The 23593-nt window shown below is 35.6% G+C and overlaps 6 protein-coding genes across 9 annotated transcripts in view; 3 read left to right on the plus strand and 3 right to left on the minus strand.

The window, feature by feature from the left end:
• LOC128013276 (polyhomeotic-like protein 3) overlaps positions 1-303 on the minus strand; it is a 28097-nt gene extending 27794 nt beyond the window's left edge. The window contains exon 1 of one of the 2 annotated variants that reach the window (XM_052596158.1): positions 152-303. The gene's annotated coding sequence lies outside the window, so the exon portion shown is untranslated. The remainder of the gene's footprint in view (positions 1-151) is intronic. The other variant, XM_052596157.1, reaches the window with a different exon arrangement.
• A 17-nt stretch (positions 304-320) lies between these two features.
• Positions 321-7608, plus strand: lrrc31 (leucine rich repeat containing 31). The gene is made up of 11 exons (XM_052596162.1): positions 321-454; positions 569-650; positions 1226-1432; positions 1507-1653; positions 1746-1913; positions 2458-2628; positions 5077-5244; positions 5442-5609; positions 5674-5838; positions 5925-6092; positions 6198-7608. Exons 2-11 carry the CDS (start codon positions 638-640, stop codon positions 6545-6547), a joined length of 1725 nt encoding a protein of 574 aa, XP_052452122.1. The 5' UTR covers positions 321-454; positions 569-637; the 3' UTR covers positions 6548-7608.
• A 108-nt stretch (positions 7609-7716) lies between these two features.
• Positions 7717-9338, minus strand: lrrc34 (leucine rich repeat containing 34). Its single transcript, XM_052596163.1, is given in 6 exon segments — positions 7717-7958; positions 8058-8172; positions 8222-8389; positions 8769-8923; positions 9097-9314; positions 9317-9338. Coding segments are annotated over 6 exon segments (906 nt in total). The 3' UTR covers positions 7717-7730.
• Positions 9339-11062: 1724 nt separating this feature from the next.
• mynn (myoneurin) lies at positions 11063-18283 on the minus strand. 3 transcript variants are annotated; one of them, XM_052596381.1, is made up of 10 exons: positions 18162-18232; positions 17648-17691; positions 17302-17372; positions 17082-17197; positions 14457-15778; positions 13721-13880; positions 13032-13210; positions 12827-12910; positions 12648-12734; positions 11063-12018 (listed from the first exon to the last, which is right to left on the minus strand). In XM_052596381.1, the coding sequence occupies exons 4-10, from the start codon at positions 17087-17089 to the stop codon at positions 11624-11626; spliced, it is 2235 nt and encodes a 744-aa protein (XP_052452341.1). In that variant the 5' UTR covers positions 17090-17197; positions 17302-17372; positions 17648-17691; positions 18162-18232; the 3' UTR covers positions 11063-11623. The 3 variants fall into 3 exon arrangements, with proteins under 3 accessions (XP_052452341.1, XP_052452339.1, XP_052452340.1); XM_052596379.1 differs by having other exon boundaries at positions 17082-17372; positions 18162-18276; XM_052596380.1 differs by lacking the exon at positions 12648-12734 and having other exon boundaries at positions 17082-17372; positions 18162-18283.
• A 1072-nt stretch (positions 18284-19355) lies between these two features.
• On the plus strand, positions 19356-21856 carry apodb (apolipoprotein Db). Its single transcript, XM_052596481.1, has 5 exons — positions 19356-19418; positions 20350-20489; positions 20709-20830; positions 20911-20996; positions 21097-21856. Exons 2-5 carry the CDS (start codon positions 20373-20375, stop codon positions 21330-21332), a joined length of 561 nt encoding a protein of 186 aa, XP_052452441.1. The 5' UTR covers positions 19356-19418; positions 20350-20372; the 3' UTR covers positions 21333-21856.
• A 45-nt stretch (positions 21857-21901) lies between these two features.
• Positions 21902-23228, plus strand: otos (otospiralin). The gene is made up of 3 exons (XM_052595504.1): positions 21902-22105; positions 22495-22518; positions 22803-23228. Exons 1-3 carry the CDS (start codon positions 22042-22044, stop codon positions 22988-22990), a joined length of 276 nt encoding a protein of 91 aa, XP_052451464.1. The 5' UTR covers positions 21902-22041; the 3' UTR covers positions 22991-23228.
• The last annotated feature ends 365 nt before the right edge of the window (positions 23229-23593 follow it).

Here is a 23593-nt window from a genome sequence, read left to right on the forward strand (position 1 = left end):
TTTTCTAATAATAAAAAATGCATGTCCATCATATATATATATATATATATATATATATATATATATATATATATATATATATATATATATATATATATGGGTTTAAACCACTAACTGTAGTAACTATTATATTATTTCAGAAGACACTCACGGTTTCCAGGATTATAGTAAACTTTTCTTAAGGGGGTCCTCGACCATCTCCGGTGTCCACTCAGCAAATTCATGGGTTTGTGCAATTTTGATAAATGAATAACTAAGATTTTAAATGAATGAGGCTTTTAAAGTGACCGGATTCATGTGACCACGCTTTGTTTACAGTGTTTTTATAAAGCCAAAGTTCAGCCTAACTTCCGGGATCCGGTATGAATGTGACAGGTGTAAACACGGACTGAAAACGTCCCAAATCATCGCGCACTGATGAATTTATATGTAAAAGGTTTAAGAAATATTCAAGGTAAGAACAGCTCGAGTCAAACAGTTTCCGTTGCAATGATGAGGAGGATATGAGAAAGTAAACAAATCGACTGTCTTTCGTGCTGTTTTAAATATTAATGTATTCGTTTTTCAGATTGAAAAAGGACACAGTAATCATACATAAATTACCTGCATATAAGCCGAGATCACCATTTAAGAAGCAATGGATTCAACAGGTATGTTGTCTTGAATGTCCAGTCATATTGAACCTCAAAATATCAAATATACTTGTTGTTTGTATAAAAAAGCCCCTTTTAAAACCCCTTTTTTTTTCATTTTACCTGAAATTTAAGCAAATAACCACATTTCATAATTGTTAAATGCAAAAATACATTAACATTTATGTAAAAAATATTATATAAAATAAATAAATTATATATATAATACAAATATATAAAATATATAATACAAAATATATATTTTGCAGAAAATTATACATATATATAAATATATATATATATATATATATATATATATATATATATATATATTCACTTTTAAGCTTTTTTTCAGCAAATACTATATAATATATATATATATATATATATATATATATATATATATATATATATATATATTTAATAGTCTTTGCTGAAAAAAATATATATATTTTGTATTATATATTTTTTTTTTGTGAAATTAAAACAAAAAAAAAAATTCTCAAAGTAAGTCACTGTTTATGCAATTATGCATTATTTGATGATAAATAAATTTAGAGTCAATTATTCATCCATTTTGTCTTCACATTCAGAGTCAACCAAAGGAAAGGAGAGTGTTCAGAAAAGATCTCCTCTGGATATGATTATGAACCAGCTCCGAAGGAAAGCCTCTTTCACAGAGAGAAAGAAACCGGCTGTGGGCCGCCTCTTCCGCCCATCAGAGAGTGACAAGAGAAACTCAGGCATACCTGAAGTGAAAGAATCCAGTGAGGGAAAGGAAAATAATGAGCCTGGCAAAGGTGGGCATTAGATGTTTTTAAAAAAAACATGACTTGATGCAAATGTAGATTAACAAACCCTCGTTTGCCTTTAGAGATCAATGACACAGATGATGAGGTTGGCTCTCTTGTGGGCTGGGGTCGGGTGAAGCAGTTCGTTCAGAAGCTTGGGAAAACCCCTCACAGTCAGAATCTGAGCCTGAGCCACTGTGATCTGACGGCTACAGATTTTGTGGAACTAGGTGGGTGTTGTGACGTGCTGTTTTCCCCACAGTACAATAACAAGACCGTACATGTGTCAGGATCTCCAATTATTGTTTTGACATATCCTCAGCAACATTACTGCCATTTCTGGCTCAGCTGGAGGTGATGGACCTGTCCTGGAATGATCTGGTTGGAGGCTCCCTGAAGGCACTTACTGCCCATCTGCAGCATGTAGGAAAACTGAGAGTGCTGAAGCTGTGTAGCTGCAGATTAACAGATCAAGACCTTATTGCTCTTGGTACAGGAAGTATTCATTTATCATTATGACTTAAAGGATAGTCACCCAAAAATGAAAATTCTGTCATTATTCACTCTCGATGTCATTACAAACATGTAGGCCCATGACATTCTTTCTTCTGCGGAATACATTTTGAAGGATATTCGTAACCTGATGACTTCCATTATTTTTCTTAATACAATGGAAGTCGATGAGAACTGAAACTCAATGGAACTCATACAAATGAAAGTCAATAGCAATGTTAAATACAAAATAAGATATTTTGAAGAATTTTGATGAGCAAATAGTTTCAGGTCCTATTGACGTCCATTGTATGGTTAAACAATATAATGGAAGTCAATTGGAACCAAAACTCTTTGATTACTAACATCCTTCAAAATATCTTATTTGTGTTTGTTTTTGTTTTAAAAGACTTCACAAAAATGCTTAAAAAAGCTACATGAGCTAAAAAGCTAAATGTAGACACATATGTCTATAGAAAATCATATAAATTCCAACCTAAATAAGTGAAATTGGTCTTGTTTCTCTTGAAATAATATTCCAGGTGAAGCTCTTGACTGCATTCCTCTAATAGAGATGCTAGATTTGTCCTGGAATGTTGGCTTTGGCGCAGGAAAGTTCAGACACTTAACAGAACACTTCCAACCTCAAAGCACACTGAAGGAACTCCGCCTGGTGGACTGTCAGCTCTCTGAGACAGACATTACAGCTCTGAGTAAGACATGTCTTGTATAAAACTCTTATAATGATGGTAATTGGATTAGAACCTCAAGCTATTCCCCTGAAAGATGTCATATGACATGGAAGACTATGAAGTAAAATTTTTGGGGCAGTGGTGGTGCACTAAAATAAAGTTCAATTATACATACTTTGATGAAATACAACATCTGTAACAATTCTGCTTGAGTAAATAATAAATTTGTATTTACACAAAATTCACACAAGACTAATGAAAATATGGGGGAAACTCTATACAATGACAAAATTCTTTATTTTCTATATTTATTTAATATATATATATATATATATATATATATATATATATATATATATATATATATATATATATATATATATATATATATATATATATATTATTTTTTTATTTTTTTAAATATAACATTTAATTTATTTTATGCAAAATACAGGTGCTTCTCAATAAATTAGACTCTCGAGTAAAAGTTAATATAATGATGGTAATTGCATTAGAACAACTATTCCCCTGAAAGATGTCATTCAACTCAAATTGTGAAACTCATGTATTAAGTTAATTCAGTGCACACAGACTGAAGTAGTCAAGTCTTTGGTTCTTTTAATCGTGATGATTTTAGCTCACATTTAACAAAAACCCACCAATTCACTGTCTCAACAAAAAAGGATACAAATTTTAGTGAATTGTTGGCCTTCTGGAAAGTATGGTCATTTACTGTACATGTACTCAATACCTGGTAGGGGTTCGTCCTAAATGCTGCCTTAATTCGGCGTGGCATGGAGGTAATCAGTTTGTGGCACTGCTGAGGTTTCTTTGACAGTGGCCTTCAGCTCATCTGCATTTTTTGGTCTCTTGTTTCTCATTTTCCTCTTGACAATAGCCCATAGATTATTTATGGGATTCATGTCTGGTGAGTTTGCTGGCCAGTCAAACACACCAACACCATGGTCATTTAACCAACTTTTGGCTTTTGGCAGTGTGGGTAGGTGCCAAATCCTGTTGGAAAATGAAATCAGCATCTTTAAAAAGCTGTTCAGCAGAAGGAAGCATGAAGTGCTCCAAAATTTCTTGGTAAACGGGTGCAGTGACATTAGGTTTTCAAAAAACACAATGTACCAACACCAGCAGATGACACTGCACCCCAAATCATGACAGACTGTGGAAACCTAACACTGGATTTCATGCATCTTGGTATGAGTTTCTCCTTTCCTCCAGACTCTAGAACCTTGGTTTCCAAATGAAATACAAAACTTGCTCTCATCTGAAAAAAGGGACTTTGGACAACAGTCCAGTTCTTCTTCTTCGCCCAGGTAAGACTCCTCTGATGTTGTCTGTGGTGCAGGAGTGGCTTAACAAGAGGAATACGACAACTGTAGCCAAATTCCTTGACAAGTCTGTGTGTGGTGGCTCTTGATGCCTTGACCCCAGCCTCAGTCCATTCCTTGTGAAGTTCATTTAAATTCTTGAATCCAGTTTGCTTGACAATCCTCATAAGGCTGCAGTTCTCTTGGTTTGTTGTGCATATTTTCTTCCACACTTTTTCGCTCCACTCAACTTTCTGTTAACATGCTTGGATACAGCACTCTGTAAACAGCCAGCTTATTGGCAATGCATTTTTGTGAATTACTCTTTGTGAAGGATACAATGATTGTCTTCTGGATCTGTCAGATCAGCAGTCTTCCCCATGTTTGTGTAGCCTAGTGAACCAAACTGAGAGACCATTTTGAAGGCTCAGGAAACCTTTGAAGGTGTTTTGAGTTGATTAGCTGATTGGCATGTCACCATATTCTAATTTGTTGAGATCATGAATTGGTGGGTTTTTGTTAAATGTGAGCCAAAATCATCACAATTAAAAGAACAAAAGACTTAGACTACTTCAGTCTGTGTGCATTTAATTAATTTAATACATGAGTTTCACAATTTGAGTTGAATTACTGAAATAAATTAACCTTTCCTCAACATTCTAACTTATTTAGAAGCACCTGTATAATTGATTACTTTTGGGTTAAAATAGACATGTTCTTGGCAGGTTTCTAAAACCATTTAGCATTCCTCCAGCTCAAAATGTATATTTAAAGAGCCAGGGGTTCAATGTCAGGTCAGATAAGAGATCATTATGAATTATTAGGAATCAGCGCAGTCAGACTGAGGAACATATTACTCACAGTTCTTGGCTCATTTTGAGTTGGTCTAGTCAGATTTAGTGATTTGGTAACTTGAGACTTGCTCTGACTGGATCATTGAATCAGTTCTCGACTGATGCAATCAGTAGTTGATTTCACAAATAAACCACTAAAACAGGTTTGTGAACCAGAACGGTTAAATTAGTTCATAAAAATGTTGAGTGATTTGAGTTGGAGTTAAGCTTTAGATCATTCATAATAAGCCTATAATGAGCTGTGAATGGTTATTAATCATTTTTATTTTAAAAGCACTTATGTTTTTCTACAGGTGAGGCTCTTCCCATGTTGTCTAGTTTGGAGGAGTTAGATCTGTCCAATAATAAACTGTCCATCAAGGGAATGGAGAACTTCACCTCCTCTCTAAGCTCAACTCCACGACTGAAGACCCTAAAACTGAGCATGTGTGGACTCAGTAAAGACAGCCTCAGTGTTCTGGGTATGAAAACAATGATAAAAACTCCTTCAAAATAGACCATAAGTGGTAGGCAAACAACTATTTGCAACACAGCTACTAACTTTCAAACACACACATTAAATGATATACCAAGAAGCTCCAAATTCAGACTCAAATATCAGTAAGTAACCATTTCAGTTAATAATTTTGGAGATGTTTGTTTTGTGAAATGTTAAAAGGACAGGCACTCAGGTTCATCCCTGCGCTAGAGCACATCGATCTGTCGTGTAATAAGGAAGCAGGTGGAGGTCTAACCACACTGGCCACTATCCTAGTTCTCCTCCCACACTTGAGAAGTTTGGACATGCATCTGTGCTGTCTAACAAAGGAAGATGTGTTGGCTTTAGGTAAGACCTGTTGTCACTGTTGATTTAAAGTTGTTTGTATTGTTATTATAACTTGGCTTCTCAGTCCAGGTAGCTCCATCTCTCAAAGACCTCCAAGAGCTGGATTTGTCGTTTAATAAAAGTGTTGGAGAGACACTCCCGGATCTTCTGCAAACCCTCCCTCTTTCTCAGATAACCAAACTTCCACTGAACAACTGTTCTTTGAACACACCTGCATGCAATGCTCTTGGTATGAAACCAATACAGTTTAAAAAAACATGAAACTTGATTCATTTTAAATGATGAGATTTTGAAACCAATGTGTTTGTTTCAAAGCTACCGCAATGCAGATGCTAAAACAGCTTGAAAGGCTGAACTTGTCATGGAACAAGTGTGTGGGAGAAAATCTGAGACAATTTCTGGAGCCATTGCAGCCTGATTGCAAGCTACAGGAACTCAGACTGAGTAGCTGCAGTTTAACCACTGAAGATGTGCTACATCTTGGTCAGTTTGGGTCGAAGAACATTCAGTTAATTATTAAGGCTAAGGTCCTACACTGCTTTAAACATCCTTCTAATTAGACTTTTGCAAACTGTTGTAATCTTGCAGAATCTGCTTGTCAGCGTGGAGCTCTGTGCCATCTGAAGCAGCTGGATTTGTCTTATAATGGTAGCGTTGGGGATGGTGGTTGGATGTCTCTTTTTGAGAAAGCTGCTGCTCTAAAGGGACTGGAGGAGCTGGATGTCAGTCTGCGACCTTCTGCTCCCCTCTCTGTGTCTCCCTGGCTGCCCGCCTTGTTGGAGGCACTTCCGCAGCTCTCGTCCCTCAAGCGTCTGTCTCTGCAGCACTGGTCTCTGAGTTTGGCTGAGAGAGAGAAGCTGGAAAAAATTCTTAGCAAGAAGAATGTCCTCCTGGAATGTGACAGGCTGGACACGCCAACGCCAAAGGCTGCAAGTTAATAAGAAGCGTTTCAACGGCTTTGATAATTGTGGCTTTCCAAGTTACTGAAGTGGCAAATTAAGATGTTACTGAGAATGTGATGACTGAAAGGCATTCAACCATTACGTAACTTTCCTATGAACAATAAATTTAAACATGTATTTTTAAATGTTTATATCACACAAACGACCGTATAAAAAGGGGATTTTTTTTTTATCATCAATTTAAAGCATGGAAAGTTTAAATATAACTTTTCAGTATAGGGTTAGAGTAGGGTTACCATACATCCTCTTTCCCGAGATTTCTAAAATGTTCTGGTTTTATCATAAACTTATTATTTACTTAGATCTGCATGATGATTCATAAATGTTCATTTTTTGATTGAATATCCCTTTAGTTCTGTTATTAATTATACTCACCCTCAAGTTGTTCCAAACCTGTAGGACCTTCATTCATCTTTGGAACACAAATTAAGATATTTTTGATGGACTCTGAGAGCTCTCTGACCCTCCACAAACAGAAAAGATATTACCACGATCAATGCACAGAAACATAGCAAAAACATCAGTAAAATAGTCCATGTGACAAGGGTTCAACTGTAATTTTATGAAGCTACGAGAATAGTAATATCTTAATTTGTGTTCCGAAGATAAACAAAGGTCTCACGGGTTTGGAACAACATGAGGGTGAATAATTAATGGCAGAATTTTTATTTTTGGGTGAACTATCCATTTAAGTATTGATGATTCGCACTACAGTAGAGATTATGAGTATTTAGGTTTGGACTTTTATTTGCTTCCCTTCTCATTTACATTAAACAAAAATATAGTTTTAGACTGAAATTTCTAAATCAAAATCTCTCTGACTTTTATCTGTCCTGCCAAAACTGTTGAAAAATTTGCATGTGACACCCAATACAGCGAAGACTAAGTGTCAGAGCAAATCATTTACATAAATGACGTGTTTTTCACAGACATCATGGCAGCCTGTGACATTTCCAAACACTGGACACATGGACAAAAAGGCTGTAATCAAAAACACTAACTTTGTGATTAATAATAATAAATACAAATGTAACCAACTGTGCTGTGGATTATTTTGCATTCCAGCAACTGAAAATGTTAAAAAACAACAAGAAGTCACAATTAAGTTTAGTCTAAATGTGTCTTATTCTGAAGCAGCAACATGCACTTCAGGACAAAATCATGAATGTGAGTCTGGATGGATCTGTAGAGCCAATGAATCTGATGCCATCAGGGCCAGAGCTGAATTACTTGAGTCTTTATATTCCCCATATCTGGACGTCCAATAATAGTCCCTGCATAAACAATGAGATACTTCAGCTAGAAAAACACAATCATCCACCTCATAGTGAGAAACATCTGTGTGCTCCTCCAACAGCCGCCCACTGCTTATGAGCTGAGAGAAAGCCTGATTATACATGCAGAGAGAACATCAAGACATTTTAATGACCTTTTGCACTGTAGTTTAACACTGTTCTTGATCCTTTAGCGACTTGTGGAATCTCACCATGCAAACTAGCTCCTCAACTTTGTTCCCCCAGATGTAAATGTGTGTGAGACAGGAATTCACTTTCATTGCCTCAATGAAGGACTTAAGACCTTCCTTTCCAATGTTGTTGCTTGTAATACAATCTGTAAGGAAAAAATTATGACATAAGCTATTCAGCACATACAAAGGATACAGGTTTACGTTTGCGGTGTGGCAGCTTGATAGCTTCACTTAGATAAACCGCACCATGGTCTTCAATGCAATTGGAAGACAGATCTAAAATCTTCAAAAAGGGATTTTGTTTCAAAACCTCTGATAAGCATTTGGCTCCATCCTGTGTAATCCCGTTATTGTAAAAAAAAAAAATGACTATATTTATGGTCATATTATAGTAATTTCCTATCTGATAAACTTCACAGTTACTAAACTGAATCAACATTGATCAAATAAATTTAAGCTGTTACTAATCTCTTTGTACAGCTGCTTTGCAGCAGAATTTGAATTTGCCTCATATTTGATTAAATTGGCATCATTGGTTCTGTTGATTTCCTCCTTATTACTCTGAAGGTGCTTTGAAACAATCTGTATTGTATAAAGCTCTATATAAATGAAGGTGACTTGAATATCTTTTTTTTCTGTGGAGCACAAAATATCTGTCATGTCTGAGTTGCCCTGTGCCATTTTTATGTGAACCATCTCTTTAGGATCATGAATTAAGTGAGTGTATACCAGTGAGGATCCATGTAGCGTAGAGAGACGTTTAACTTCAGTGTTTCACACAGTCTCTCCACAACAGTATCAGTCATGTCATGTTTTCCCAAGTGAAGCTCCCTCAGTGTCTCATTCACCACCAGCATCTGTGCCATATGGACTGTTGTTTCCTCCTATCATTTAAGTATAAGATTACTTTTAACCAATAAAACAAGACTTATATATATATATATATATATATATATATATATATATATATATATATATATATATATATATATATATATATATATATATATAAGTATAATAAATTATGTATTTCAAAGCAGTTTTCCTGAAAACATACTTGAAGACTGAAAAGATGAGGTCGGCTAGAATTAATAGCACTGATTTTTCTGTTTTACTTAAGGACGATGGCAAAAAACTACTTTAATTCAAATGTAAATTACCTTTATTTTGTGCTTATATTTATGTTCAACAAATTCATCAAATCACATTCTGAGATGTCTATTTCTTCTAAAGTAGAGATGATCTGCAACATAGCAGCCAGTTGCATGGCACCTTGTTTCCAATCTGATTTCCTGTCATTCTTCAGACTTTTATTTTTCTGTGAAATTAACAGAAAGTACATGTTAAAATTGTGATAGATCTGGGCATTGATATAACATCTATAATTAATGTACAGATTAATTTTAACATTGATTCTAAATGTATGGGGAAGTCGTGGCCTAATGGTTAGAGGGTTGGACTCCCAATCGAAGGGTGTAGTGCATGAACAGCTCTCTCTCTCCACCTTCAATACCACGACTTAGGTGCCCTTGAGCAAGGCATTGAACCCCCAACTGCTCCCCGGGCGCTGCAGCATAAATGGCTGCCCACTGCTCCGGGTGTGTGTTCACAGTGTGTGTGTGTGTGTGTGTGTGTGTGTGTGTGTGTGTTCACTGCTCTGTGTGTGTGCACTTCGGATGGGTTAAATGCAGAGCACAAATTCTGAGTATGGGTCACCATAATTGGCTGAATGTCACTTCACTTCAAATGTGAATTAGCCACACTTACGTGCAAACTTTTTACTATCACTTCTGCATCGTCTTCCTCAATGTTAATATTACACACCAGATCAAGAGACTACAGGGACTCACTCTCCGGTTAAAATGACAATATTTCTTTAAAGTCTGACATGCCAGAAAGTGTTGGTACTGTAGTATGCTTAAAAGACAAACAGTGTGAGACACTCTTATGACATACAGTCCCTGAATGAGGTGTGCCTCATACGATTTAAATCTGCAGTGGAGTTTTACTTTCAGTTCATAGTTTAAAAGTATAGGTATAGGTTACAATAAACTTGTAAATATGTACAATAGTTTATGATTTGCATGACCTAAGTGTTCTGGGTAGGACGAGTTAATATTTACCCTTTATAGCCGAAATTCTCACAAGACCATCATATCGTCGTCTTGTCTGTCAGTCTCCATGCTTTGGTTGATCATTAACGGTTAGTTTGAATGAGCCATCAATCAATGAAACAAAACAACGTTAATTCACAGAAAATTTGAAACGACTAACTTACTCATACTTTATACTGTATTATATACTTCCCAAACCAACCTACTAATGTTGTCTTCCAAGACTTCCAAACACATGTATTTGGAGGCTGATAAACTTCAGCGCATATACAGATAAATATCGATTCTGAAGGTCCTTCATGTTTCACGCTTTATGTTGCTATGGTAACAGAGAACAGTTGTTGATTGAACGCTTCTGCAATGGCGCCATCTTCAGGTCGTCTGCGCTTCTTTCGACGGCGGTTATTATGAGGTAAGTATAAAAGTAAAATAGAAATAAAACAGATATATAGAAACGTGGTTAAAGAAACACAACAAAATGCCTAAGTCGTCGAGAATAAGTGAAACATACCTATTGAACTGTTCACTGATTATTTTCTTTATGAATGTACAAAAGTACGCATGAACCTGTTATATTCAGATATTTAAAATGTACACATTTTGGAGGAAAGGCCTTGAAACGTATTACTGGACCTACAAAAATAAAAACTTGTAATTCTTGTTAATTTAACACTTAAAATAAAGCCAGTGTAAATAAAAGTACAATAAAAACTTTTCTTTGAAACTATAATTGTTTCGTTTTTTTATCATCCCAGGGGACAGAAAACTTCCCCTAGTTAAAGAATTTCCCTAATATTAAAACTACATTAAGTAATTTTGAAGAGAACTGAGAAAAAATATGCCCACATTCTTCACCAGATTCATTCTGTGAATGCATTACTCAAAAATATACATCAACCACAACAAATATTCAGTTGGAGATTATTTATTATAAAATTTTCCCAGTTTGTAAGAGGATCCAAATTATTTCACATCATATATGAAATTGTTCAGAGACTGGGTCATATAACATTATAAGTATTTACATTTCAAATTCTAAAAGACAAACGTATGGTTCAAAATATCATAATGACCAAGTCAGTTGCAATGTATAGCCACAATGTCCTTTCAATTAAATAGAAAAGTATTTTTTAAATGAACCAAAATTAACTTTTAAGCACATCTTTTATATTAGATCCAAACGTAAGTTTGGCCTTCCCATTATTTCAGAAAATATTTTATGCCTTTAATGATCCAGATTCTGCTCTGAATGTGACATTACATTTAATTAAGAAAAAAGCAAGAGAGGAGAAGCCCCACATATTCACACAATAGCTTTGTATAACTGATATCTGCTAAGAGTTCATTCAAACGCTGAGAAAACAAGTTATCTGAAGGGATGTTTGTGACAAAATGCTTCCACACAGATCCTAACCTCAGTCTTCACTTAATGGAGAGAATACATTTAAAATGGAAGTAAAAGCTGGTATTTTAATCAATGGTCTGAACAATGACAATCTGCGTGTGCTCCATCTCAGCAGTTCCTGGGATTTCGTACTGTTCCACTACATAGCTGACTTGCTCGCCAGATTCCCCGTGTTGGAAGAGAACGGGTGCTTCGGATGAATCTGCGTGCTGGAAGATCATGGAGGGCTCTGTGCCATCTGCATGCTGTATGATCATCTGAGGCTCTGCTGACTGCTGGATAATAAGTGAGGTTTCCGGGGGCAAAATTGGCAAAGGGGGCTCCATTTGAATTTCATGGTCTTGGGAATCGACAAGGGCAGAGCGCACGCGAGCAATCAGGCCCTGGTGGTCAATGGGGATGTTGAGAGGACACTGCGTTGGGTCGGTTTTCAAAGGAGCCTGCTCTTGGCCTGGAAGAGCTAAAAAAAAAAAAAAAAGTATGTTTTAAAATATTTAGATGGATGGATAGATGAACTAAGTTGTGAATATTCAACTGGTAAAACTATGTGCTGCTTAAAATTTGTTGTGTAAACCGTGATACATTTTTTTGGCTTCTTTGATGAACAGAGAATTTCAAAAGAACAGCATTTTTTATTATTTTTTTTAAACAGAAATGTTTTGGAACTGAATAAAAGTATTTCTTACTTATTTCAAACTTATGAATGGTGGTGTATGAAGATTTCCACAAAAATATTAAGCAGGACTACTATAAACATTGATAATTTCTTTTTTGAGCAGCAAATATTAATATTAAGAGTATTAAAATGATTTCTAAAGGATCATGTGACACCAAGGACTGGATTAACGGTGCTGAAAATTCAGCTTTGCCAGCAGAGGAACAAATTGCAGTTTAAAACAATATTAATATACATAACAGTTCTTTTAAATTGGAATAATGTGTCTTTGTATTACTGTTTATACTGCGTTTCTGATTAAATAAATGCAGCCATGGTGAACATAATATTTATTTCAAAAATATATTTTAAAAAATCATAATATTTTCAAACTAATAGTTTAATAAACAAGCAATAACTTTAAAATAACACACCGTTATGCTTCAAAATGCTGTGCTTCTTCAAGCTATATATGTCTGAAAACATGTTCCCACACATGTTACACCTCACTTTTCTCGATCCTACAGGCAAAAGGACACAGATAAATGTGTGTTTGCACATATCCTTGTTCATTTTGAAAAGTGGAAAGCTTTAATTTATTAACTTAATTTACCATTGTGGATGTCCATATGTTTTCGAAGTTCACCAGCAGTTATGCAAGGTTTTCCGCAATCCAAACATATATATGGGGTCACACCTAAAATGGAAGGCGAAAACAACAAAGCATTTATTAAACACAGACTTCCTGTGCCATAGGTATGTTACAAAATCGCTAAAGAAAAGGTTAAAAGCTTTAATTAAATGCATCACAAACCCACCGGTGTGTTTCCTGTTGTGAGCGATGAGAGAGCTGGATACAGCGAATGCCATGCCGCAGGTGTCGCAGATGTAGGGTTTCTCCCCCGTGTGTCGCCGCTTGTGGTACATCAGAGTGCTGGCCTGCGTGAAGCGCTTCCCACATTCTCCACACTCATACGGCTTCTCACCGCTGTGCTTCCTTAACAGAAATGTTAATTCTCCTAATTTATTATTGGTATTTTATAGATCTTTTAATTGGATAACAACAAATACTGTATATCGTCCAATTCAAAAATATGATTTGTATGTTTAAGTGTCCAAAAATAGATATGGACAGCCAGTCTTTACGTATAAATAATAGTAATAAGAATAAACAATCCACATTAAAACAGTAAATCATTAGACTGAAACAAAATATTCATTATAAATATTTTCCAATAATTTATAGTATTACTAAACATAATGACATTTAATTCAATATTAACGAACAAAGTGTGAACGCTAAATATATCTGTTACTACAATGTACTATATCTAAAAATAATTATATTAAAACTAATATTAAAAATACTGAGAAATAGAGAAGTTTTTGGGAAGCAGACAGGATTTGAATCAATACCCTACTGAAAGCACTACCACATACATGTGTAATATGTTCCAGTTTTATGAGATTTAATTTGAATATTGCGCATGAATTGCACAATGCATACCTTATGTGAATCTTCAGATTACTAGAAGTGGCGAAAGCTGCCCCACAGAAATCACATTTATGCGGCTTTTCTTCTCCGTGATGCATGCGGCAATGATAGACCAGCTGACATTTCTGAGCAAAACGTGCCTCACAAGATGTACAATTGAAGGGCTTCTCTCCTGAAAACAAATCACTCTACAAGTCATTCTACAAGCAAAATTAGGCAATGTACACTACAGTTCAAAAGTTTTTTTTTTTAAGAAATGAATACTACCGTAGTTTCAAATAAACACTGCTCTTTTAAATTTCATTTAACAAAGGGTTTTAAAAAAAAAAGTTTTCGCAAAAATATCAAGCAGCACATTGTCTTTCAACATAATATTAATAATAATGTTTCTCGAGCAGCAAATCAGCACAATAGACATTTCTTTAGGATCATGTGATAATGAATACTGGAGTAATTCAGCTTTGCCATCACAGGAACACATTAAATTTTTGCAATTTATTAAAATAGAAAACAGTTATTTTACATTGTAAAAATATTTTAAAACATTACATTTTTGCTGCATTTTTTATCTAATCAATTCAGCCTTTGTCAGCTAAAGAGACAGAAACATAAATAAAAAGACTTTTGAACAGTAGTGTGTGATTAACAAACATGATGGACCTTTCACACTATAGTTCCACATTTTTGTCATCAAAACTATGGAATGAAAGACATTCATTTAAGTGAATGAGTGTATGAATGCAGTAACCTGTGTGAATGCGCATGTGGGTCTTCAGCTGGTTGCCCTGTCTGAAGGAGCGGGTACAGAGCTGGCACTGATAGGGTTTGAGGCCCTTGTGTATGCGCATGTGTCTGCGCAGGCTGCTCATCTCTGAGAACAGGTTCCCGCAGACATTACAAATAGGCCTGTGTTTGTCCTGCAAGGGCTTCACTTCCTCTTCTCCGGCCCAGTCCTCATTGTCATTGGCAAATTCTTCATCTTCTACATCGTCTTCATCCTCCTCGTTACTCGCCTGACTTTCTTTAAGCTTTCTACTCAAGCTTCTCTTTCTGTTGCTGGTGCGGACCTTCTTGGCAGGATTTGATTCCGAATCCTCTGTCCCTTGTGATGAGCTTTCTTCAGTGTGTTTCTCCGTGTCTTGGTTTGTTTCTCCGGGAGCTTCTTCTCCACTGTTCTCTGTTGGATAAGAAGATTCGGGAGCCTCGGAAGAAAGAGGTTTGGATCGAGGTCTTCCTCTTTTACGGCCAGTCCCTTCGTTCTCTTTCGTCTTCGCAGGTTCTGAGCCGTCTTCCGTGTTTGTAGTTTGGTTCTCAGTGGTTAATGGCTTAGTCCGTGGTCTCCCTCTTCCTCGTTTTAAAGGAACTCCGTCTGGGTTTTCCACATCGGTCACATCTGCCTCACCAGCATTCACTAAATCTTCTTCAACAACTTCTGTTTCTTGGGTGTCTCCTTGTTCTTCGTCTCCTTCTGCACCAGATGATAGAGGTATATTTCCTGGGCCTTCTTCTCTGTGAGCAGAGCTCTCCTCTTCTTGATCCTTGGTTGCTGGTTCCTCTCTGTCAGTGGACAGCGGTCTAACCCGTGGACGACCTCTTGGTCTTCCAGTTCCTCTCCCTACTGAGCTGCTTTTTGGGCTCATGGTTTGCTGCGCTGGAGACTGTTCAGTTGAATCAGAAGTCAACGGCCTCACCCGTGGCCGACCTCTCGGTCTCCCCCGACCTCTACCTCTGCCCCTGTGAGCAGATACGGTCTCACTCCCAAAATCATCCTCATAGAGCCTAGTTTTGGGTTTCCTCCCTCTCTTGCTGCCGCTCCTCTGCGGCGTCTGTTCGCTGGATGACTGGGCTTCATCCTTGTTTTCCCTCAACCGCTCCCATTCTTCCACCTCCGTGATTGGCTCTAAAGGTTCGTAGTCATCTGGGCTCAAGGGGGACCGTGGATCTTCATACTCCGCTTGTCTTGTGGGCGAGCCACCAAATTTAATATCATCTTGAGTTAGTGTACAACGAGCCACAACCTCGGGCATCCCAAGATAAGATGCAGCTTTCTGAACGCTTTCAATTTCTTCTCTGTGGACAACAAAGCACAGAAATGTATAATTTACATTAATCACTATAAGAAGTGTATGCACTATATAAACATATATTAGCTTTAATCAATAAAGGTTCGTCAATAAACGTTAATCAAATAATGTTTTAGGCAAAATACAATTTTGCAGGTTAAATAGTTCATAGCACAGTAAAAATTAAACAGGATTGTGGTAGAGTTAAACTAAAAATTCATATTCACTAGTGGAAGAAAAAACCATAAATTTATAAAAGTTTTTTTAATGACTTCCATTATTTCTGGTGTATGTAAAATCCCAATGCTGTTATGTTTTCATAGTCATTTATGGGTTATATTCAGTATGAGTATTTCTTTAAGATTATTTTATTATTATTACTCCACATTATAGTCATATATTGTCTCTCATTAACTATATACTCTCAAGTATAATTCAATTATTCCCTTTTATTATGGTCAATTCCATTCATGGTACTAAGTCTTCTTTTCCAAGTGCAGGTATTTGAAGATTGCAAAGCTCTGCTGTTTCTGCAAGAAGGATGTAAAACCACAACCCATGTCTAATTTTTATCTGACTTCTGTCTACTGCCCTTCACGGGTCATGTCAACAAGACCTCGCTCGGACTTCAAGTAATTTACCTGGAGAAAAACATGTGCCCAGATGTATGAGACACAATGGGTAAATTCCTTTGACATCTATCGATCAGACATAAATATCTTGAGATGTTCTAAGAGAATGTAAGTCTCTACTATTAATATTATTCCAATTGGCTTTTCAGGCAGCTTCTCCTTTTCCGCTGATCACATTACATGCTCCAAATGCATTTGTCTTTTGACTATTGAAGATTATTAAACTTTGATTTTAGATGACCCTCTCAGAGTATTATATATATACATTTTTAATCATGGACATTTTTGTCAGTAGTATGAACTTTTAACTTTTCAGCTAAATAATTATCTATTTATCTACTACATATATATATTAGTAGATAAATAGAAAATTGTTAGAATTTTTTAAATATGTAAATATATATATTTAATATGTTTAAAAAGGAATTTAAAATAAATAATAAATATCATTAAAAGAATCCACAACTTTTAAAATGATACTTTTTTTTAAATTATACTTTTTAAATTAATTTACATGAACTTTTCAGGGCTTACAATTATTTAAATACTAAAATTATTATTATTTTTAAAGTTTGAGGCTTTACAAATTTTCAGGCTTTATAGGAACAGTACATAAACATAGATAACGCTACATACAGATGACAGTAAATGTATGGAATTATATTTCCATGAACTCACCTGTCCATACTCAAGTCACCAGTGTAAATGTAAGTCAGTAGTTTTTCAAATACAGCACCGCTCACCAACTCTGGGTCCAAAGTTATGGTGGCATTCTCCTTTCCGGCATCAAAAGACTGCGTAGAGAAATACTCGCTAAAGGCTGCCAGAACATTATGGTGTGCATTATATTGAGACTGTCCTATTACTACTGTGCAGTCACACAGAAAGCTTCTCTCACGTTGCCTCTTCAGTTGCTCCAGAAGAAACTCACTGTGAGTGATATGTGGCATGACGTGGAAGAGGAGCAACCTGCAATGTCAAGAACATCTTATAACACCAGCCACTATTAGACATCTCGGAGAGATTTTTCAGAAATTCTGTCATTATTTATTTCTATTGCATCCTCTATCCATATAATAAAAGTGGTAAGTTCTAGTAATAAAGGTTTGGAACAACATAATGGTGAGCAACATGAATAAATGATTAATAATTTCCATTTTGAGTGAACTAGACATATAATGACCATATTTTACGTGTAATCATTTTGTAAGAAATAAACAAAATAACAAAAATAATTCACTTACCGCACGTAAATTTATAATGGTTTAGACCACACCCGAAAAAAAACCTGTTTAAATGAAACAGACATGCATGTAAAAATAAAGAACCTATGCACATATAAATTAACCAATAACTCAATATAAAATACGAGACAGTTCAGACTGGACAACATCAGTTAAGGAAAATAAAAGTTCCCGCCCATTGCTCAAAAGTTGGCTGCAATAACGAGCTTGCTAACAAACTATCACCGTTAAAACCCAATCAAAATATTATAATGCACCCAATAATTCAAGTCGTAAATATGCACAAAAAAATATCTAAATGCATTGTTTTCTGAAATGATGCGGATAGTATTGTTTATAATTTTGACATGCAAAACAAAGGGCTCTTATTTCGAAAATGCTCGATCCGGTAGAGAGCGAGCCGCAATTCACAGCTTCGCTCTACATAGTACCGTGTCGTGCGATAATTATTTAAATTATGTGATTAATAAAGATAAAGTTAAATTCGATTTTTATATAAATATTAAGGCCTCACGTTATTTCGACAGTAGATTAAAATCTCTTTGCTTTGACGGCCATTTTCGAGGTCTTCAAGGGGATTTGGTCGGTGACGTCATGTCCTCCCGTCTGAATTCTTTCCGGTGTTTGAACCAAAATGACAGCTGTGACCATTAGATGGCGCCAAACACACAAACTGTACTGAATCCACACAAATGTGCATAAACTGGTGCATTCAAGAACCAGTGTAAAATACAGGAGTTACTGTGGCTTACTTCATTGCTAAAACATATCTTTTATTTTGGGAATGTTTACTTTTGAAACTACTTGTAGGTACTTTTATTCAATGACAATTGAAATGCAAAAGTCATACTTAAAAAAAAAAAAAAATAAAAAAATCTAATTTTCATGTGAACCTTTCCCCCTTTTTGATCCATTTATTGATACCAGATTTAACAGACAATGACATCCATCCACAGTTCATTTATTCTTGGGAAGAGTTCTCACCAATCACAATATTTGATTTCAGATATGAAGCTATTTATTAAATTACTGTATGGTGGATGAGAAAGGATCTTTATTTCTGCTGGGTCTTTTAGATTATAGTCACCAAACAATTCTAAAGATCTTCTTTTGGACTTTTCACCCTCAATCCCATGTTAAAAAAGACATTACCAGATTACACTAAGGGTTGTGTGAAAAGATCTTTAGTAAATTTAGCTTGAATCCTGCGCCAAAACTACAAGCAACATGTCCATATATAGAATTAACCAGGAGTGGAAGGCCTATTAACATCAACAATGTGACAGTTAACCACAATAGGCGGTTAACTACTAAGGTATTTAATTTTATTTTAAGAATCAAACTTACGTAACAATACAAATCAAAGAATCAAACTTAAGAATCAAACTTACATAACCACTTTTAATGGTTATGTCACTGTCATTTGTTTAGTGTCTGGCAACAGCCCATGGGAAAGTCTGATCGCCAGTGTTATGAATCAAATCTTCTGAAAATAATCTTAATAAATAACTTATTGTAGTCACTTGAGCTATTTGACAAGACCATTTTGTAAAAGGAGGACAGTAGACACACAATCTACTCAGCAGCACACACCTTGTCACTGTAGTACTGCTCCCATGATATCTATTTCCAAAATCAGCTGCTTCTTGTTACAACACAATCTCAGTGTGTCATGATGAAGGTCTCCTCCTCTTTTGTCAGTACACAACTACTGGACAAACACACACAACACCTTCAGCTCTGCACTTAACAACAAGTTCATCTGGAACAGGTATCGATTTACTTTGCATTGTTAATAAGTTTGTTTTGTGCTATTATACTTAATCATAAATCTATAAATGATCATTTTCTGTACTTGTATTGTGTATTCTGTGTATTGTGTAACTGTATAGTGTCAGGTGTAAAATTTTGGTCTAAAAATTTCTTAAAATCAGAAGAAAAAAAAAAGCTTATATTTCTCAGCTTTGATAACTTCTACTACAACAGTATTTATTTTGTTCCAGCAAACTGGATTATATGCCGTTTAATTATTTAACAAATATATCAAAGTTAATAAATTCATATAGACTAGAATTGTGTTCTTATATTGTTCATCTAAATGTAAAACATTTTAGCATAAAAAAACAAAACATTACGTTTATCAAAAATATCAGTAAGTGATATTAAACAATTTCATAACATCACAGTTTCATAACATACCTAATGTGCACGTGTTCAGTGATTTGTGGCGATCGTATGCAAACAGGTCCAACAGGTCTGACAGCTTCTGATCAACACAAAATCTTGACATTTAAGATAAAAGACATCTCAAAAACCCACCATTCTACATTACACTTTAAGTGAACGTCAAGTCCATTCACACAGAGAGAGAGACATGGTAACATAGCACAGCTGAATGAAAAAGTGCTTTAAAAAAGTCCCCAGACAAGTTTAAAAAATAACTTGAAATGCATAAAAAAAGAAGAAGAAAAAAAAACCCTAGAAAAAAAACATGTCTCTGACAGATGTAGCACAGAGGAATGGAAAAGAATACTTTTAAATTTTTTAAAGTTTGCTGTTTCCACACAATGAAATACAAAGCCAGATTCGTCCTGTGTTAAAAGACTCTTATTCTAACTAGACAATGCAATTTACTAATATCCATGTAACTTTGTGACATATTGTCATGACATGAAAATGACAAATGCATCTTGTGCTCACAGCTGAGACAGTAGCTCTTGACAAGATGAAGACCGTAAGTGCGTTGCTCGTATCTCTACTGCTTCCCTTGGTCTCCGCTCAGACATTTCGTTGGGGCCCCTGCCCAACACCGATGGTCCAGCCAAACTTTGAAATAAACAAGGTAAGACTATGTAAATATATATAATTTCAAAGATGATTAGCCCCCAAAATTTCCATTATTTACTCGCCCTCATGTCTTTCTAAATCCAAATACTGTTATTTTGTTTGGTTTGGAATGGCATGAGGGTGAAAAAATGATGACAGGATTTGAATTTTTGGGGTAAGTAGGCCTTTAATGGTCTACAGTGAACTTATATTTTGCTTTACCGTTCACTCCAAGTACCTCGGAAAGTGGTATGAGATCGAAAAGCTCCCAGCATTCTTTGAGAAAGGCAAGTGCATTGAGGCGAACTACGCGCTAAGACCTGACAACACTGTCCAAGTTGTCAATGTTCAGACATAGTGAGTAATCAACTCTTTTGACTAAAATAGAACTTGAGTTTTGTGCATCCATGACTAAACTGTGTGTTTACATAAAACAGCAAAGGAAAAATAAGTAAAGCAGAGGGCACAGCAATCACTCAGGACCCGATGGAGCCAGCCAAGCTTGGAGTCAGTTTCTCCTACTGTAAGTTCATGAATGTATGTGTTCAGACAACACATTTCTAGAACATTCAAATCTGTTATTTTGTCTATTCACCGTCTGCCGCTTATTTGTATATATGCAGTCACTCCCTACGCCCCATACTGGGTCCTGTCTACTGACTACAGCAGCATTGCACTTGTTTATTCATGCACTGATGTTCTCCGGCTCTTCCATGTGGACTTTGCCTGGATCCTGTCACGCTCACGCATTCTGCCCGCGGAGGCCATCTACCATGCCAAAGAAACCTTCTCACGTGACAACATCGACGTGAGCAAAATGCTTCCCACAGATCAGGAAGGATGCGATAGTCCTCTTTAAACACTGAAGACTGAAATATATATTTTTGGTATCTATCACTATTATGGGTGAAAATGGTTACGGTTGTCATTATAAAATTTATCTTGCATAAAAGTGTCTGAACCCAGCCAGCACATAATTAAACCTAATGTGTATTTGTATGCTGTACATCTTAAAAAATAGTAAATAAAACGCATTGGAGATTTTGCTTGTGGAGCATTCCTTAGACATTATTTTATTAAACAGGTGTTTGTTTTATAAATATACTGGAGTCCTATCTGAGATTGGTCCTCAAGATTGTGTTTTCTGTGCCTCTCTGAATGTTTAATGTTAATAAAAAATGTGTTCAGATTTTTATTTTATTTTCATTGTTGTATGGAATGATGCATAAACTAACTTGATTTGAAATATCATATACAGCCCTGAGGGGGGTTTCAATGATGTAGATCTAGTTTGGGAGGGGACAAAATATTCCTGAACCTGGGGTTCAGTCTGTGCAGAACCAATGAGACACCACATCTGTTTAGATCTCAGAAACGAACGGATCACTTTATAATCACCGCTGCAAAAGAGGTAATGTTCATTTCCAAAACAATTAACAATAAACATAACTTGTTATGAAAAGTAAGTTATGTGCATGTAATATAGCTAACAGTTTACCTGATTTTTCAAGCTAACTTATATTTACCTTAAATTTTAATTTATTTAATTATCTTTTTTTTTTCAGGAAATGATGAAGTGGAGTATTGTTTTGGGGGTTTTCTTCCTATGTTTTCTTGCTAATAATCTCAGCGGTAAGCAGTGTATATTACTCATATTACTACTATTATCTTTGGGCACCCTGGATATTTACTTTAAAAATTATATTTCAAGATTTTCGGAATATGAAAATCGCTGTATCTTATGGTAAATATTTCTGTATCATAGGAGAAAAGAGGTTTATTTTTGTCAGATAAACAAATTGGAACATTTTATGAAAGAAAATCAGTGAAATATGTTCATATCATAGCTGATAAAGACTTAATTCGTGTTCATCAGGAGAAGTTAGGAATAATATTTGTGGAGGGAACGCACACATTTCTTGAATCCCTTGGGAGATCCTCAGTTCTCATGCATGAATCAGCTCTTTGTGAGGGAGGATTTCAGATTTCATTCACTTTTCTTCTACTCTCTCCTTCCACAGGTGCCAGATTCATTCCTGAAGGGGGTAAACAGACTTTTTACCATTTTGTTTACACACCTTTAGCCAGTATATATTAATAGTAATATTTCAAAATCCTAAATGCAGAATGAGGCTTTTATTAGAACAAATCACTGAACTATTGGTGCTGGGTTTATAAATATACTCACTATGTTAATTGTATTGTCATGTTTGCCTGTGGCCACAAAGAGGCACATTTAGACATAACTTCTGCAGTTACACATCAGGAATTCTGGAATGCAGAAACTCAGCAGGAATACACAAGCTCTGTTTTTCTCTCTCAAATGCAGTGCCCTATGAACGGCCCCCGGCTGTGCCCTACTGGTCTTATTCCACCTCAGATTTCTGGAATTATGTGGAATACTTCCGCAACATTGGGGCCTACGACCAGATCAATGAAATGGCCAGAACTTTCTTCGCCCATCAGCATCTAGGAGACACGCTGGGTTATGAAGTGGCAGAGCAACATGAACACTAAGTGGATGTTATTAGTTCATCACTGATCGTTTAGTCTTTGTTATTAGAAAATAATGATAATTTACTAAATATAAGTAAACACCATTTATAGCCCTATAATAAAGAGTGTTGTGCCGTATCCATAAATGTATTACTACTAATAAAAAAGCATATAGGAATTACAGTTAATGTTTCATTGTAGTGTGATTAACAGCTTCAGAGTGCATGATTGTGATGTATTGTAAATGTAGGACATTTAAGAAATAAAACCATAAAGTGTCATACTGATGCACAGAAATTATTTAAATGCAATCACTGTAATAAACCGGAGGACCAGTTCTCCAACCGAGCCAGTGGGACCCGGTTTCCACCCGGTAACGTTTTGACGTAGCACCATTAGTGGATGTGAAGCCTCAAACGATTCCAAGAATCGATTCCTTCAAACAGTTCATAGTAAAGAATCGGTTCATAGCGGTTTAAGACATCACTTGATCCCGGCAACGTCCAAAGAACCCCATGTTTAATCCCATTATTATTATTATTATTATTATTATTATTATTATTATTATTATTATTATTATTATTTATCAATGATCATTATGTTTAGGTAATTAATTATAGTTGT

This window comes from Carassius gibelio, chromosome B24 (assembly GCF_023724105.1).
Source record: "Carassius gibelio isolate Cgi1373 ecotype wild population from Czech Republic chromosome B24, carGib1.2-hapl.c, whole genome shotgun sequence".
Taxonomy (NCBI): Eukaryota; Metazoa; Chordata; class Actinopteri; order Cypriniformes; family Cyprinidae; genus Carassius; species Carassius gibelio.

Coding starts and splice junctions, on each gene's coding strand:
- lrrc31 (XM_052596162.1), top strand. Junction 1,654..1,745: donor TACAGATTTTGTGGAACTAG/GTGGGTGTTGTG, acceptor ACATATCCTCAG/CAACATTACTGCCATTTCTG. Junction 6,093..6,197: donor TGAAGATGTGCTACATCTTG/GTCAGTTTGGGT, acceptor GTAATCTTGCAG/AATCTGCTTGTCAGCGTGGA.
- mynn (XM_052596379.1), bottom strand. CDS start 17,353: ATGCCACATATCACTCACAGTGAGTTTCTTCTGGAGCAACTGAAGAGG. Junction 13,881..14,456: donor CCACATGCGCATTCACACAG/GTTACTGCATTC, acceptor ATTTGTTTTCAG/GAGAGAAGCCCTTCAATTGT. Junction 13,211..13,720: donor AATCTGAAGATTCACATAAG/GTATGCATTGTG, acceptor ATTTCTGTTAAG/GAAGCACAGCGGTGAGAAGC.
- apodb (XM_052596481.1), top strand. CDS start 20,373: ATGAAGACCGTAAGTGCGTTGCTCGTATCTCTACTGCTTCCCTTGGTC. Junction 20,831..20,910: donor GTTGTCAATGTTCAGACATA/GTGAGTAATCAA, acceptor TACATAAAACAG/CAAAGGAAAAATAAGTAAAG. Junction 20,997..21,096: donor TGGAGTCAGTTTCTCCTACT/GTAAGTTCATGA, acceptor GTATATATGCAG/TCACTCCCTACGCCCCATAC.
- otos (XM_052595504.1), top strand. CDS start 22,042: ATGATGAAGTGGAGTATTGTTTTGGGGGTTTTCTTCCTATGTTTTCTT. Junction 22,106..22,494: donor TCTTGCTAATAATCTCAGCG/GTAAGCAGTGTA, acceptor CTCCTTCCACAG/GTGCCAGATTCATTCCTGAA. Junction 22,519..22,802: donor CAGATTCATTCCTGAAGGGG/GTAAACAGACTT, acceptor TCTCAAATGCAG/TGCCCTATGAACGGCCCCCG.